Source organism: Musa acuminata, chromosome BXJ3-11 (assembly GCF_036884655.1).
Source record: "Musa acuminata AAA Group cultivar baxijiao chromosome BXJ3-11, Cavendish_Baxijiao_AAA, whole genome shotgun sequence".
NCBI classification, from domain to species: Eukaryota; Viridiplantae; Streptophyta; class Magnoliopsida; order Zingiberales; family Musaceae; genus Musa; species Musa acuminata.
In genome coordinates, this window is record NC_088359.1 from 4,485,777 (window position 1) to 4,500,855 (window position 15,079).

General features: G+C 37.9%; 1 protein-coding gene across 4 annotated transcripts; it reads right to left on the reverse strand.

The window, feature by feature from the left end:
• Positions 1 to 162: 162 nt before the first annotated feature.
• On the reverse strand, positions 163 to 14,559 carry LOC103970493 (putative serine/threonine-protein kinase). 4 transcript variants are annotated; one of them, XM_065173796.1, is made up of 11 exons: positions 14,396 to 14,559; positions 7,911 to 8,635; positions 7,350 to 7,745; positions 6,065 to 7,260; positions 5,833 to 5,973; positions 5,508 to 5,728; positions 4,839 to 4,965; positions 4,690 to 4,761; positions 4,392 to 4,569; positions 4,157 to 4,289; positions 163 to 899 (listed from the first exon to the last, which is right to left on the reverse strand). In XM_065173796.1, exons 4-11 carry the CDS (start codon positions 6,078 to 6,080, stop codon positions 648 to 650), a joined length of 1,140 nt encoding a protein of 379 aa, XP_065029868.1. In that variant the 5' UTR covers positions 6,081 to 7,260; positions 7,350 to 7,745; positions 7,911 to 8,635; positions 14,396 to 14,559; the 3' UTR covers positions 163 to 647. The 4 variants fall into 4 exon arrangements, with proteins under 4 accessions (XP_065029868.1, XP_065029869.1, XP_065029871.1 ...); XM_065173797.1 differs by lacking the exon at positions 14,396 to 14,559 and having other exon boundaries at positions 7,350 to 7,738; positions 7,911 to 8,963; XM_065173799.1 differs by lacking the exon at positions 14,396 to 14,559 and having other exon boundaries at positions 5,833 to 5,967; positions 7,911 to 8,963.
• Between the last annotated feature and the right edge of the window lie 520 nt (positions 14,560 to 15,079).

Below are 15,079 nucleotides of genomic sequence, written 5' to 3' on the forward strand. Positions count from 1 at the left end.
CCATACAGGTGAGAACTGAAGAGAGACGTAGCGGTGCTTTTGACTGTCGATCCTATTATCACACGAGTCAAGGCCAGCAAAATGGAGCAGTCATCATCAAACATGAAACTGTGGTCATCAGTTCACTCCTCCAGCACATATCATTTACAGAGAAACAGGAAATGGAGTCATTGAAATGGCGAGATTGTAGTGTCTGATTGCAAGGTGGCAATTCCACTTGTGTGTTCTCTTTACAGCGCTCCTATTTAGCATAGTAATGTTGAGGCTCCCTGAAAAAGAACTCCCAACTTTGGGAGTAAGAGATAACAAACACTGGGCTTTGCAGAAGAGGAAGGGGAGCTCTCCCCACATGTAGAATAACAAACACCTCAATGGACTCTTCCACAGAATCATTTTACACAATTCAAGAATTAGTTGAATCATATATGAAGCTTCATTTGTTGTCATGGTGTGCTTCATCAAAGCCACCTCAGAGGTAATAGAAGTTGAACTTCACCACTGATCATTACAGCCAAGAGTGCCCATTTGCCATCATCAAAATTAATCTGGTACTGCAGCTTTAAAAGCGGCAAATCTGGTGGTGGTTCCCTGGACAAAAAGCTATGTTCTTGGGACTTGTTATGATCAAATAACAGATGTTTCGTTCTTCATGTCGATGTAAATAACTGGCTCCCGAGGGTAACTATGGCAGTACCATCACCCATGACTGTTGTCAGTGCCATCTCGGTCTCGAGAATCTGATCAAGCTCCACAGCTATCGCTCGCATCTTTGGACGGTTATTCCCAGATGGATTCAAGCATCGAAGGGTTAGTGCAATTAGCTCTTTCATTCCCTCAGAGGTAAAGGCATTACCAAGCCGGCGATCGATGAGATCATTTGAACCTGCATGTGCTTCCACCTTGTATAATGAAGCAAGATTACTCAGAGATGAACTAAAAAAAAATCGGAAACAAGAAAAGGGGCATTTGAAGACTAGTGGCAAGAGCATTCTTGACAACTTATCAATCTAAAGCACTGTAACTAATGATAAATCCAGGTTAGGAGAAAAGAAGCACCTGAGGACTAGTGGAATTTTTGTATAGTTATTTGTCTATTAAATAGTGTTCTAGGCAACTCATTGATCTAAAGCACCATAACTAACTAATGATAAATCCAGGCTATGTATGAAAAGGCAAGTAAATTTAATTCTAAAATTTAAAAAGGTATTGTAGGCTATCCTACCGGATAAAATCTGCAGTCTTTACCGATCTGAGATGTTGCAAAATCTTTCTCTTAAATATTCTGTAGTCTACTCAGGTTAATAGTCATTATTATTGACGGAACAAGGGACAAAAAATTAGGCAGTTGTTAGATGACCAAAAAACATACCAAAAGCCATATTGAATAAGATTTAGAAATTCTAAACAGTAATTAGATGCATAAAAACTCCAGCCGAAGCCATATTGAATAAGATTTAGAAAATAAAAGGGGTTGGCCTTGCGTACAAGGCTCTTGCGAATGTGAGGTTTAGAGAGAACAAGCACACACACCCTTGCTATTTGCAAGTAGAAAAGCGATTCTTCTGACTTGAACCTTTGTCGTCCAAGTCATGAAGGAGCAACCTTATTATGGCATGGAGGCACTCTAAAGAAAAGAACAGCCCACTGTGCAATACTTTGGCCAATGTCACTGTAGAGAAGAAACGTATGCAACTTTATTTTTGCAAGTAGAGACTGCTTTTGTAACTTAGTTGTTAACGATATACCCAATTTCTAGAAAATATTTAAAATATCAAAACGTATTCAGAACATTAATGTAGAAAAAACTGACATAATTTTAATAAACCAATAAGTCAGAATTTCATATTATTTAATCTTTATTATATCTCCAAATAACCTTAACCAGCAATCAGATGTCATATGACCATGCTAAGTCATCAAGGTATCCTTGTCATCATGCTTGCTTAATCTGCAGGTTGCCAATCAAAGCATTTTTGACGTAAAAATCATTTGTAAGTTTGCTTCCAATCTATTCTTGTATAGGCTAACCTTGTATTACAAAAATAGATTACATAATAAATTAATATATACTGTTTGTTCTTCAGTTAAGTCGATGTAAGAGTACATACACTATATTCAATTCTGAAGCAAATGCCATTGTTAATCCACTTGATGATTCTTTCTTTTGGTTTTTCTTTTCAGGCAATGGGCCAAATGGGTGGCCAACCAACTAATTTATTTACATAAAACTTTTAAAAGTAAGCATGTCCTATGATAAAAGTTTGGTTTAAATTACTCATGTGATATTCAAATGTTAAAATCTTTTACGGAATTTTGTAATAGCTTACACATAGAACTTCATTGAGGTGTTACGATACTAAGTTTAATTTTATTGTTTAGGAATCTAGACAAGACAAACTTTATAGCAATGCATGATGCAATTAGTGTCCTAACTCTGCATAAAAACAATATTTCCTATATAAGAAGAATGTGCATATCATATTCTGTATCCAAGCATTTAATTTCATAGGATCGAGCCACTTAGTCAAGTATTGGCACAATAGACGCCAAACACAAAGGTTTGGCATGGCTCAATGCAAGACTATTACAAGATGCTGCTCATCTTGTAGCAGCATGTACAGTGCATGATGTTATGCTTTGGGTACACACTATTGATACTATTTTTGTTCGGGCCTAAGGTCATGCCTCGAAGAAGATAATTTCAATTGGCATTTTACTTTACATCAGGTCTTCTTTGATCTCACCCTCCCATTTTCTGAACGAATCATATGTACCAAGGAACCCTTCTTCTCCAACTTTCTTCAATGTTGCCTTCACAAGACTTAATCTCATATAGTTATATTGGCTAAACTTTATATAAAAAATGTTCAACACTTGTAAAGCTTGATCTCCATGGATAATAATGCATGCTCTGCAAATTATCCTTGAAGATGATGGTGCATCAACAAATTCAGAGACCAAACATAATCATTCAAAAAATAGAAATTAATGGCATTCTGTTATATCAAAATCTAGTTGCTCAATTCATTTCAACTATGAAATTCCTTTTTTTCTACAAAATAATAACAAAAAATTTATAATTAAATTGAGCTACAGTGATATTGATTTGTGAACTATCATGAGTGATAAATTACAAGTGGAACACACTTGTTTTTGCCCCCAAAATAAGATAGCAGTCCGACAAGTAACAGTTTGGAGGCCAGTATCTAATTTTTGTGACCATCAGTATCCAGTTCTGCCTGATCTAAACAAATGTATTTGAGAAATATTATGAGTGATAAATTACATGTGGAAGGTACCTATTCTTGCCCTCAAGTGTAAATGGCAGATTGATAAGTAAAAGTTTAGAGCCCCTTGTCTAATTTCACTGAGTATGAGAATTCAGTTCTGCCTAATTTGAACAAAATAATTCTTGGTTTCCCAAATATAGAGAAAAAGAGTGATAATTGTCACACTTTTACTTCTTTTCCCCAATTATACAGATTTGAGAAGAACATAATGAAATAGTCCATGGATTCATTTGCAGACTTGAATGGGTCATGCAAAAAGGGTAATATATTGAATGAAGAGGGCATGGGCACTTGCAATTAAAGGCACAACTAAATTTCTCTTCACTAGTCTTGAATATGTCATTGAAGCTGCTTATTGTATGATCTTTACTGTAAAAGAAAGTTATACATATTTTTATCATGCTTTTTACAGAGTGCATTCCTAGGAAACAACTGACAATGTTGTCATTTATGTTTATACTTTCACTTTTCAGCATGATAACATAGATTATTCTGCTACTAAATTTAAGAATATAAAACAAAATGGATATAGCACCCACAAGCTTATCCTAAAGTGTAAATCAATTAGTCGTTTGTACCTTGTGTATCCCCCGTTCTTCCAGGTAATCATAAATGCTACTTGTTTAGCCATAAAATATCTTGGTTAAATTTGGTTCTGGCAGACATTTGCTAATCTGTGAAATATAATTAGCATGAGGTTCATTGCTTATGCAGTTTTGAACTTTATGCTGAATGGCAATGGTAAATTCAAGGAAAACATATATTTGCATCAAGATGTGTTCATGCTTTTTAAAAGCACCAACTCACACCACGATAGAAAAGCTACATGACTTAAAACAGCTTGTTAAATGTGTGTATAATATTACCCACTGGGCTAAGAAACTGTGTGAATCTAGAGAGAAGCAATGTGCCACCTCCATGCCACTTATGAACTCTAGAAGAAACACACCAAAGCTGTAAACATCACTGGCTTCAGAAAATCCTCCTGACTCTCCAACCCTGGGAAAAAACATATGGTTGTACAATAGCCATATAAGTCAATATGATATTCTACTGGTTGAGTGGAAAAAATGAGATGAAAATTGTCAAAAATTAATTTACTCTGGATCTTGGAAGATACTGCTACTTCCTTGAGGCCCAATTTCTCCACTTCCTTGCACTAATTTATGAAGACCTGCATCAGCTACTTTTGCAATAAAGTTCTCATCAACCAAGACATTATTTGTTTTGAAGTCTTTATGTACCAAAGGAGGTGCAAGACTGTGCAGATGAGCTAATCCTGCAATTTAAGATATTGAAACAGTTTTTTTTTCAGCTTATGGCAAAGATAATTTTTGCTCTCTAGACTACAATCGATTAGCTTTTTTCCTGGTTTAGTCATCAAAAAAATAAAAGTTACCTTTGGCTGCTCCAATAGCTATTGCAAGCCTTTGTTTAAATTCAAGCCTTGCGAGTGAATGTTGTTCCCCATCTGCCAAAATAATCAAGCTTGTTTATATGCATAAAACAGTTAGAAAAGTGCCTCTGATTAAGTTAATTGAACATTACCATACAAGTGACGAGAGACACCTCCATTAGGCAAGTATTCAAAAACTAGCATTTGCAAACCACCTTCCTCACAATAACCAATAAGAGTAACTAGGTTGCGGTGCCTGATCTCTGATAAAATTTCAACCTGTTTAAAAATCAAGATATGTGATTTAGTATGGATTGACACTTCAAAAGTGTAATGATTGCAGGTGCTGCTCAAGAAAAAGAAAATGTTCTTTGAAGGCAAATGCATATGAACAAATTCAAGTGAAGAGAAAAAGTAGAGAAGAAGCAACTCTATTATCTGAGCTACCTGGAGAATGCATAACCATTCAGAGTTTTTGAAGAAAGCATAGAACACACAGGATTAAGCACAGAAACCAACTGGGTTGACATAAGTTGACTAGGACATGAAAACTAAAAAAACCAGATGTTACCGATTAATAACAGTTGCTTCACATCAGTGTGTACTATAATGACCTTACTAACATATCAAAGTGATGAAACTATTTATTGGCATCGATTATCATTAGATTGATTAACTTAATATATCACATAGGATTTTTCTATGCGCAGAATTGCACATCATCAAGGAAAAAGAAAATTTAAATAGAAAGAGGCAGTGAAGAGTCAAAAGATGATGCATAAGAAATTGTTGGAACATTTTAATTCAGCAAGCTGATTTACCTCTTCGACAAATTTCTGCCTCGGAACACTTACACGCCTTTTAATTGCCACAAGAGTCCCGTCAAGAAGCAAACCTTTGTACACCAAACCGAAACTACCAGTGCCAACAAGATTGCTTTCGCTAAAGTTTTTAGTAGCTTCTTCCAACTCTTCTAAAGTAAATTGCCTAGCACTCCGACCACAACCTGAAGATGATATCCGATCTCTCCTATTCCATTCCACTGCACATAACAAGTACCAAAAGAGCAGGTTATCTATCAAAAGATTAGCATATGCAATCAGAACCTTAAATACTTTCTGCAACATATAAAGTAGTTTCACTTACCCAGCGTAGATGGGTCGGAAGAACCAGTCTCAGAACTTTTATTTGCAGGGGTCCTACAGTGCAAAAAATAAAACCACAGAAACCCAATGACAATCACCAAGAATGCAAGACCTCCTGCAGCTCCTCCAACTACGGCTGCAACTAAATTTGACATCTGTTAGAGGCTTGACTTGGTCCAATAAACCAAAACATTGATTCTTGGATGACGAACGACAGCACAAGAGACAACTACCTTGACACCAATGCATGACCTATTCCATTAAATGGGAGTCCCAAAACGGAAGCAATTCGAAAAATATATTCCAACCACACTCAAAAAAATTTTCCAGTGATTCAACCGTCCACTGATCCACCAAAGAATACTTATATGTCTGGCAGGGACACTAGATCCGATGCGACGCTTCTCTGTAACGTGACTGTACAAATCTTGCATGTTAATACTGCCAAATTGGTTTTTGAGGTGATTGATTGCAGGCAACTAAAACTGACAAAACCCAACCGGTGTGATACTCAGAATCCACGTAACATTAAATTGGAAGACAGGCCATCGACCAGTGATCCATCCATTAATGGACAAAATGCCACTGCTATCTGTTTCCACAGACCATAACCTTGCGAAAACAAGAATAGCTCAAGCCGACATATACCATTCCTACATCGTCGGTCGAAAATTCGTAGTAGTCGATGGTGACATATATTCCACTCGATCGAGCACTCCCAGCTTAGGCTCACTCACTCGACTATCCGCAAGAGGCCCCAAGGCGGAAAGGATGAACAAACCAACCGAAAGAACCCAAAGAAGAGACGGGAGCCCCAAAACCCCACATGACACAATTGAATGAGCGCGCAAGGAACAAAGGTCTGCCTACCATGTGTTTGTTGTATTGTACGTACCAGTCCTGCCAAATCTCTCAATCTGAGTGCATACTGTATACAAGTAGGACTGAGAAGAACGTATGCGGGGAGGGAGCAAGCGTGGGCCTGTGGCTGTAAATGTGGGAGATTTACCAGCAGGAAGTGGACAGGGGTGAGGGGACAGGACCTTTTAATCGGATACCATCAACGATGACCACAGTGGACACAGAGGATTGGAGAGAGGTGGTACGAGATCTCTCAATTACGGGATTTCTTTCCCATTCCCCCATGGTCTCATGTGGAAGGACAAAAGGATGAGCTTCTGCTGCTCCGGTCGACGTGGGTTCACCGCCACCAGAGTTAAGATTAGGGGAGGGAATGGGCGCTATGGAAAGTTGCCATATTGTTAGTGGAGTAGTCTCCCTCCCCATACCCTGCTACTTGCTGGCCTCCTGTGTGCCCTATCTATGTATCTAATTCGTTTTCCTCCTCTACTGTGAAGGAGTGAGGTCTTTTTGCTTTGCTGCTGCTCCACTCTATGCTGCTCTCTGGTCACTGGAAAGACCGGAAACCCTGGTAAAAGATTGAATGGTATTTTTATTTGAAGACATGATAGTTTAAATATACTGGAGGGCAAAACTGAGAGTTTGAAGACATTAAACCTGGAGGATGTTCCAAGTCTGTCTCCTGGAAGAAGCTGCATGATATTGGAGATGGTGAGGCTATAACATATATGTTAAGTGCACTTTCCAAAAGCCACTTGCACCATATGATCTCTCTGACATTACAAGCCAAACTTGGTTTGTTTGACTATTTCATAAAGTATTAGTAGGCCACTTCAGTTCACTGGAGATACAAGGAACAACTAGGAAGACCTTTTTCTTTACATTCTTTATCCCAGAATTCTTTTTCCTTTTTACTATTGACCATCATTATGTTCAAAGCTCAAGTCCAGGATTATGAATGTGAGCACCAACTCGCTCGACACCAACATTAAAGCATCCAACTTTGCATCCAAGACACAAGACTCGAGTGTCCGCAAGCTTTCTTTCTGCAAACTAATCAGCACACTCTTGTTAACGACATGCAAAAAAGATCATGAAGAAACAAGTAGAAGTAATATAAGAAACTTATATTATAGGCTGGACTGGACCATGCTAATTTGCAGCAGAGTCGCAGGCCAGCAGGCTACTCGTTATGCACAAGATTTTATCCCCCATTACCTGATGATAAACTGCATGTTGTTGAGGCTGAGATACAATCGACTTGAAAGGACCAAATGATTGCATGGAGTCGAAGAAACAAGTGTTGGAATAATTGGAAAGAGGAGAAAAGAAACACATGGGACTCGAGGAGAATCCAATGACTGCTGCTCTTGGGACTGCCTCTTCCGTGGCCAGCCTGTATGATCAGTAATCGGACTTGGCCCTCCGAGGCTTATATTCTAAACCGTACGCAGGAGATGTCCAAAGTCATAGGTTGGCCTACGCTGCTCCAGCTCTGCAGCTGCTCCAGTACAGCAAAGCCAGCGAGGCTCATCAGCTTTCTAGTTCACGTCTGAGCTCAAAAATATTGCAGAACAGTACGGGATCTAATCCATTCAAAGTCCAAGTTGAATGGTGCAGCACACAGCTAACAAGATCCAAGAAACCTCATTGGAGTAGGCAGAAGAAACAAATTGGATGAGTTGGAGAAATCTCTGCTCTGGGAAAAAGATAATCCACGAGGGTCAGCCTGCAACACATGCTGTCATGTGATCCTCGACCAACGCCAAGACCCAGCCAAATTGCATGTAAGATCTGCATAATTTAGTAAGTTCCCTGCGATGCTGTGACAATTTAGTAAGTTCTCAATCAGTGAAGACTATGATAAGAAAGATCTCATGGAAGTTGGAGAGGGAAAGCAGGGGGAGCTGCTTTTTGCAAACCATAACCCATCAATTATGATCCTGCATCTTCCACAAATGTTTGAGTTAGCTTCTCTCGTAAAAGACTAAACTTGCAAGAGAATTAATTGCATTGCACCCCACCTTTCAAGACAAATGTCATAATAACAATAAAATTGTAAGTCTCAATTATTTAGAATTATGAATCTTTTATCGTTATTGAGATTAATAAAAAGTTATATGTTTAGTTGAGTTTAAAAATACTTAAATATTTATTTATAATTTTTATTAAAAAAATTTAGATCTTTTTTAATATTTTCTTATATTATTAACATTAATCATTTTATCTCTTTTAACTACCGGTCTCTTAAGCACATGACCACGCCATCTTAAATGATTTTCTCTCATCTTATCTTCTATCGACAATACCTAATTGTTCAAAAATAAAAGTATTTCTTTTTCTATCTTTCTTAGTAATTCCATACATCCATCTCGACATTCTTATCTCAATAATATAAACTTTATATATATATATATATATATATATATATATATATATATATATACATATACATATATACACATATACATATATACACATATACATATATATATATATATATATACACATATACATATATATATATATATATATATATATATATATATATATATATATATATATATATATATATATATATATTGTTTCTTAACTATTCCGCACTCATATCCATAAAGTATCGTTTTACAACTACCTTATAAAATTTTTCTTTAAATTTTAAAGATATCCAATGATCACACAAGACTCATAATCTCCCTCACCATTTTAACTATCTTAATTTTACTTTATGAATAATATATTCATCGATCTCTCTATCTTGTTGAATAATTAATTCAAAATATCTAATGCTTTTACTTAAAATAACATTTTCATCTTAACTTAACTATATTTTTCTATCTATTCCTAGAATTACTAAAATTACATCTTATATATTCAGATTTAGTTCTATTTTACTAAAACATTTAGTTTCTCAGTATAGTCTCCATAATCCAATGCATATCAACAAAAATAAAAGACAACAATTAATTTACAGAAATAATATTAACAATCTATGATTAGATATCTAGTCATATTTATGACCAACAGTGCATAAACAATATCGAAGTCCTTGATAAACTAAATCCATTAATTGCAATAAATATATTTAGACATTTATAACAAAATTATTTAGATGAAAACGGAAAGCTAGTAGTAGTGTAAATAATAATTTCAGGAAAGTAAGAACTCACACATTCAAGGAACACACCAATTTAAAGTGGTTTGGTCAAAATGACCTATATCCACTTGCGAAGCCTTCTTCGAAGAGTCTCCCAACTTTCACTAGCAAATCACTTTGAAGGGGAAGGACAAATACCCCTCTTATAACCTTTTACAGTGGTTCACACTCTTACAAATTTTTAATGAGAAAGAAGGAGGTGAACACTCAAGCAATTGAAAACAAGACTTGCTAAAGACTTTGCTAAGGCTTTTATCTTAATTTATTGCTTCCCAAAGGTTGTATTCTCTGCTGAGAATTGAGGGGTATTTATAGGCCCAAGAGGATTCAAATTTGGACTCCAAATTTTGAATTCTCTTGGGTTCCCGATGTTGGCAGTGTCACCGCCTGTCAGTGTCTGACACTAACAGTGTACTGGTAGTGCCACCGCCCAGTCCGGCGGTGCCACCGTTGGACCTCTCGGGTGCTGGGCGGTGCCACCGCCCGGTCCTACGGGTCACTAGATGGGCTTTAAATCTGGCCCAAACTAGGTAATATTATGCCCAATTGGCCCCTAACCAGGATATAGGATTATCCTTTAATCCTAACCCTAATTACATGCAAACTACAACTGAAAACATAATCTTAAGCAAGTTTTCAACCGGCAAACGTCGAGTCTCCTTCCAGCGAGCTTTCCGGCGATCTTCCGGCGGACTTCCGATACACCCTCAGATTTCTTCCGACGGACTCCCAGCAGGCTCCCGATCTTGTGGCGAGTTCAGCGAGTAGCCGAGCCTTCTCGGTGATCTCTGCGAACCTCAAACGATCTCTTCGGCGAACTTCCGAAAACTCTGACAAGTCCTCGATTTCTTCTCGGTTGGTTCCTTCGACGAATCTTCGAACTCTCGAACACCCATCGAACTTGACTCCGGTAGACTTGCTTTATGTCTTCAAGCTATCGTTTTTAATCCTGCACATGTAAAACAAAAGTTCGATCTAGACAATTACTCCTAAGCAATTAATCAAATTGTCCGGCACGTTATTGGTCCCTCGACGCTTCGTCCGATTCTTCGACGCTTCGTCCTCTCTTGCGGCCTATTGCCTAATCGGCCAGTTGACTCCGCAACTCCGATATCCTTGGCGCAATACCCGCTCTTCTTGGCCCGATGCCCGAATCCATAGCCCGAAGCCTTCTGTCGACACGTCGACCGATCCACCGACCCGACGTCCAATCTTCTGACATGTTCCTCCGGCACAACATGATTTTCCTACTTTAATTATCTCATCCTGTTCGAAGCATTCTGCGTCACTCAAAACGCAGATTAAATCATAAACATATATCTAAGTGGTTTCATAGTAAAAAATATGAGATTCTAACCCAGGAAAGTCCTTTCTAGATAGGGCAGCACCAAGAAGTCCAAATACTGGTTGAAGTGAAGGAGTTACCTGTTAGTAGTTAGTACAACAATGATGACTCAATCTATAGCGGGAATTCCATCAGGATATCAGTGATTTTATAGATAATCTATCCATCTCCAAAATAATTCAATCTTCTACAATCACAAAGATATTATGAAGATGATGTATTAAGTTTACTAATATACAACAAGGTAAGAATGACCAATATAACCACTTCACGCTGAATCCTGTAACTAATAATTAGCTCCAAATAATCAACAGCAGAAAAGCAAAAACTAACCTAGCTCATCATCTTTTAAAATTCAAACTAACGTGGAAGACAATATGATATCTTTAAGCCATATAGTTTCACATTCCATTTTAGAGCAGCAACTAGGAAGTTCACTAACCTTTGTTTACCAAGGTAAATTCCTACATGTGGTGAAGTGATTTCATATTTCTAGTTTAAAAGCTCTGCTCTGAACCTCAGGGACCATAGCCTGCTGTTGACCGGAGCATAAGTATAGCGAGTTCATGTCTAAGGCAAATTATAAAACCATTACTTGTTCCTGAAGTAGATGGAATTTAGACCTCAACATATGTTTGTTATTAAACACTTTTATTTACCCAATTGCAACTGCATAATCTGTTCACTTTTATTTAATGATATTAAACACCTTCAAAGAATCAAATATTTGAAGCAGCAAAGCAACATCTGGCATTTGAAAAGAATGACAATGCCCTTTCCAGAACCTATTGTGAATGTTGTAATTCTTTCATTATCAGCTCTGCATCATTTTGAGAAACCACAAGTTACAAACTTGTGAGGCATTTATCAATCACAAGAACTAATATCGGAGTTTTAAACAGAAATCAAGAAGCAGAGATGCATAAAACACAGTTTAGAAAAGCCAAAAATCTGACAGGCAGGAGCGGGGAATTTTCCGCAATGGGTGAAAGCTTGAAGAAGCAATGCCGCATGGAGGTGGAAGGCCCACGGGTCATGAACTTCTTTTCTAGCAGATTATTCACATGTCAGACATGCTGTTCATATGAGAATTGTTGTACTGCTTGACACATTTCACAACACTATATACATATTGAAAATTTTCATTTCAAATTATTATTATGCTTACCTTACAGAAACTGCAGAGTTTCTTACAAACCAAACTGCATATGCATGTTCACTATTTGCAGTTTAAGCACAAATAACACAAAACCCAGTCATAATGGGCAGACGAGATCAATTCCCCTGTCTCACAACTACTATAAATAAGTGAACTTGTAAGACAAAAGGCATGACCGGGTTCTTCTAAATATTAAATCTTTCTCATTTCTCTCTCCCTCCCCCTCTTCTATGTGTGTAATATATATATATATATATATATATATATATATATATATATATATATATATGGAAGACAGTAGTCTCATAAAAGGAGATCCTTCCAACCAATATAGTAACAGAGCTAACATATCCTTCATGATCTTCTTCAGTGCTCTACCCCAGATTGGGGTCCTCCTTTGCAACCTCATGAACTCCTGCTAAACACCACCGTAATCTTTCCCGGACTCCTACTACAAAGTCCCAAATGGTGACTACTATGACGCAATTTTTTATTCATCCAATGGTCAATCAACAACTCTAACATAGTTTTCCACATGACTACCCTGGCATCAATGCCAAGCTTATCATAGATATGAGGAGGGTCCACATAGATCTATTGATTGGAAAATTCATCTAGGTTGACCAACCAACTTCATAGATCAATCAGGTGTCAATACTACTGCAAGAATTACACTGATGAGCTTAACAAATTATCAATGATCTGAACAACACCAGAGGATACTCTATACCAACTGCATTCTCAACCATATAGTAGGATGTTCAATAAAAATTACCAGTTGTCACAAGCCTAAGAGATGTTTGGCTAGAATTATGGAGTTGTAAAGTCCAATTTGGATAAAGCCTACAAAGTACTAAGATCCACCACTACAAATCCTCCACGACAATGATAGTAGCTCCAAAATAACATATTTGGAAGTCGAGCAAACACCACTACAACTATTATTGCCAATCAACAAAATTATGCAAACCATCTCATCAACTAATAGTGCAAAATTTGTAAAATGAAGATGCCTAAGTAGCCTAAAAATATGTTAATTTGCACTTCCACCAACAGTAAAGAGAAGGACAAAGATCTCAAAGGGATGTTGAAGATTGATGGAAAAGATGTGTACATGTTTTATTCAAATCAAAGTGCCCTTGGACAAAATATATATTAGACGTGACTCCATTGCAACCCTACAATATTTATAAGATAGAATTGATGAGAACAACGTTGCCAAAGTCACACCAGTAGCATCTGAAGATGTTCCTTGTGAAGAAGAATATCACAAAACAACTTTAGAAGTCCCTAAATCAATTTTTATGTCCACTAGAAGATATTGAAAAATTCAGCCTACAGCAGCCTTACAGTTCAACAGCATTGCAGCTGTTGCTAGGATCTATTAAGTAGGGTTTTGGGCATCATATACTGTTAGAAATCAGCTTAGAGCTCTGCAGCCCTAATACGACTACCTCAAACCATCACAGTCAGATGACTTTTTACGATCCTAGATGATCCAATTTAGCCAACAAGTGTTTCGGACAACATTAACTGACTCGCAAGAACAATTTAATCTTCATCTTAAATCCTAAACTCGATGGTGGGCTCCTAAAAGATCCGAGCTCGATCTAGCTGGTCTATGTCAACTGCCAAAGGCCAGAAAATTCTCCCAGCACAGTGCATAACCCCATTAAGCTAACCCTTAGATTAAGCTATTAATCACAGTCCAACAGTTCGATTATGTAGTGCAAGTACATTCAACTCCCAAAATTTTGAACTCAGAACTGAGAACCAGACCTAGAACAACGCGTAATTACATCTAAATGAATTAAAAGCTTAGAGAGAGAGAGAGAGAGAGAGAGAGAGAGAGAGAGTCATGGTGAATAGTAGCAGTTGATCGGAAAGGCAAGTCTTTCTGCCCTGCCGGCGTAGAACCAATTGGCACCGAATCGTATGAAGCCACCAGCCAAAACAATAAATATCACCTCAACATTCTAAGCAAATCGAAATAAAGGAGGAGGATGAGATAAGAGGACAACGAAACGTCGAAAGAAGCAGACCAGATGCCGACGACGCCGTAGGGTAGTGACGACGAAAGACGATGCCAAGGCTGAAGCGAATGAGCTTCGGCCCATCTCAAGCGGTGGAGCGACGGCGAGGAAGCAGAAGGGGGGAAGAGGAACGCAAACAGAAGAGCACGGAACCGAAGCCGGAGACCGGTCGAGGGCGGCTTCTCTTTTCGTTCTCTTATTGATTTATGTCGGCGGGAAGAGATCGGGATACGGATGCCTCACGTGGCGAACACGTGATAAGAGCCACGGGATGCCCCACTTAGGCCGTTTTCTTCTCTTCGTTTCCCCTCTTAAACTTTAGATTTTTGTTTCTGGGATTAGAATATGATGGATTGTATTGGAGCAAGGCGATTAGCATCATCAGTTTCGTTGGGCATGCACACCCACTGTTTGTCTTATTGTCTTCTGCACGCCACCGCCAACCAGGCCTCATCATTGTTCACGCTTTCAGAATATTTCCCATGCAATACAGAAGAAGACCCATTATCAAGCATGCGCTGCTGCACCAAGTGTTGTAATTTTCAAACTACGTTGCTCGTTGTGTTTATGGGGATCAGTATCTACGTTGCTATGAAGAAATTCTCAAGGTATACTGAATTTGATGGATTGTATTGGAGCAAGGCGATTAGCATCATCAGTTTCGTTGGGCATGCACGCCCACTGTTTGTCTTA

Bases quoted from the DNA above. Each gene is read 5' to 3' on its own strand.
- LOC103970493 (XM_065173796.1), bottom strand. The intron at 4,290-4,391 runs GTAAATTAATTT...GTTTTTTCCCAG, and splicing joins AGTATCTTCCAAGATCCAGA to GGTTGGAGAGTCAGGAGGAT. The intron at 900-4,156 runs GTAATATTATAC...TCATTATACAAG, and splicing joins ACAGTTTCTTAGCCCAGTGG to GTGGAAGCACATGCAGGTTC.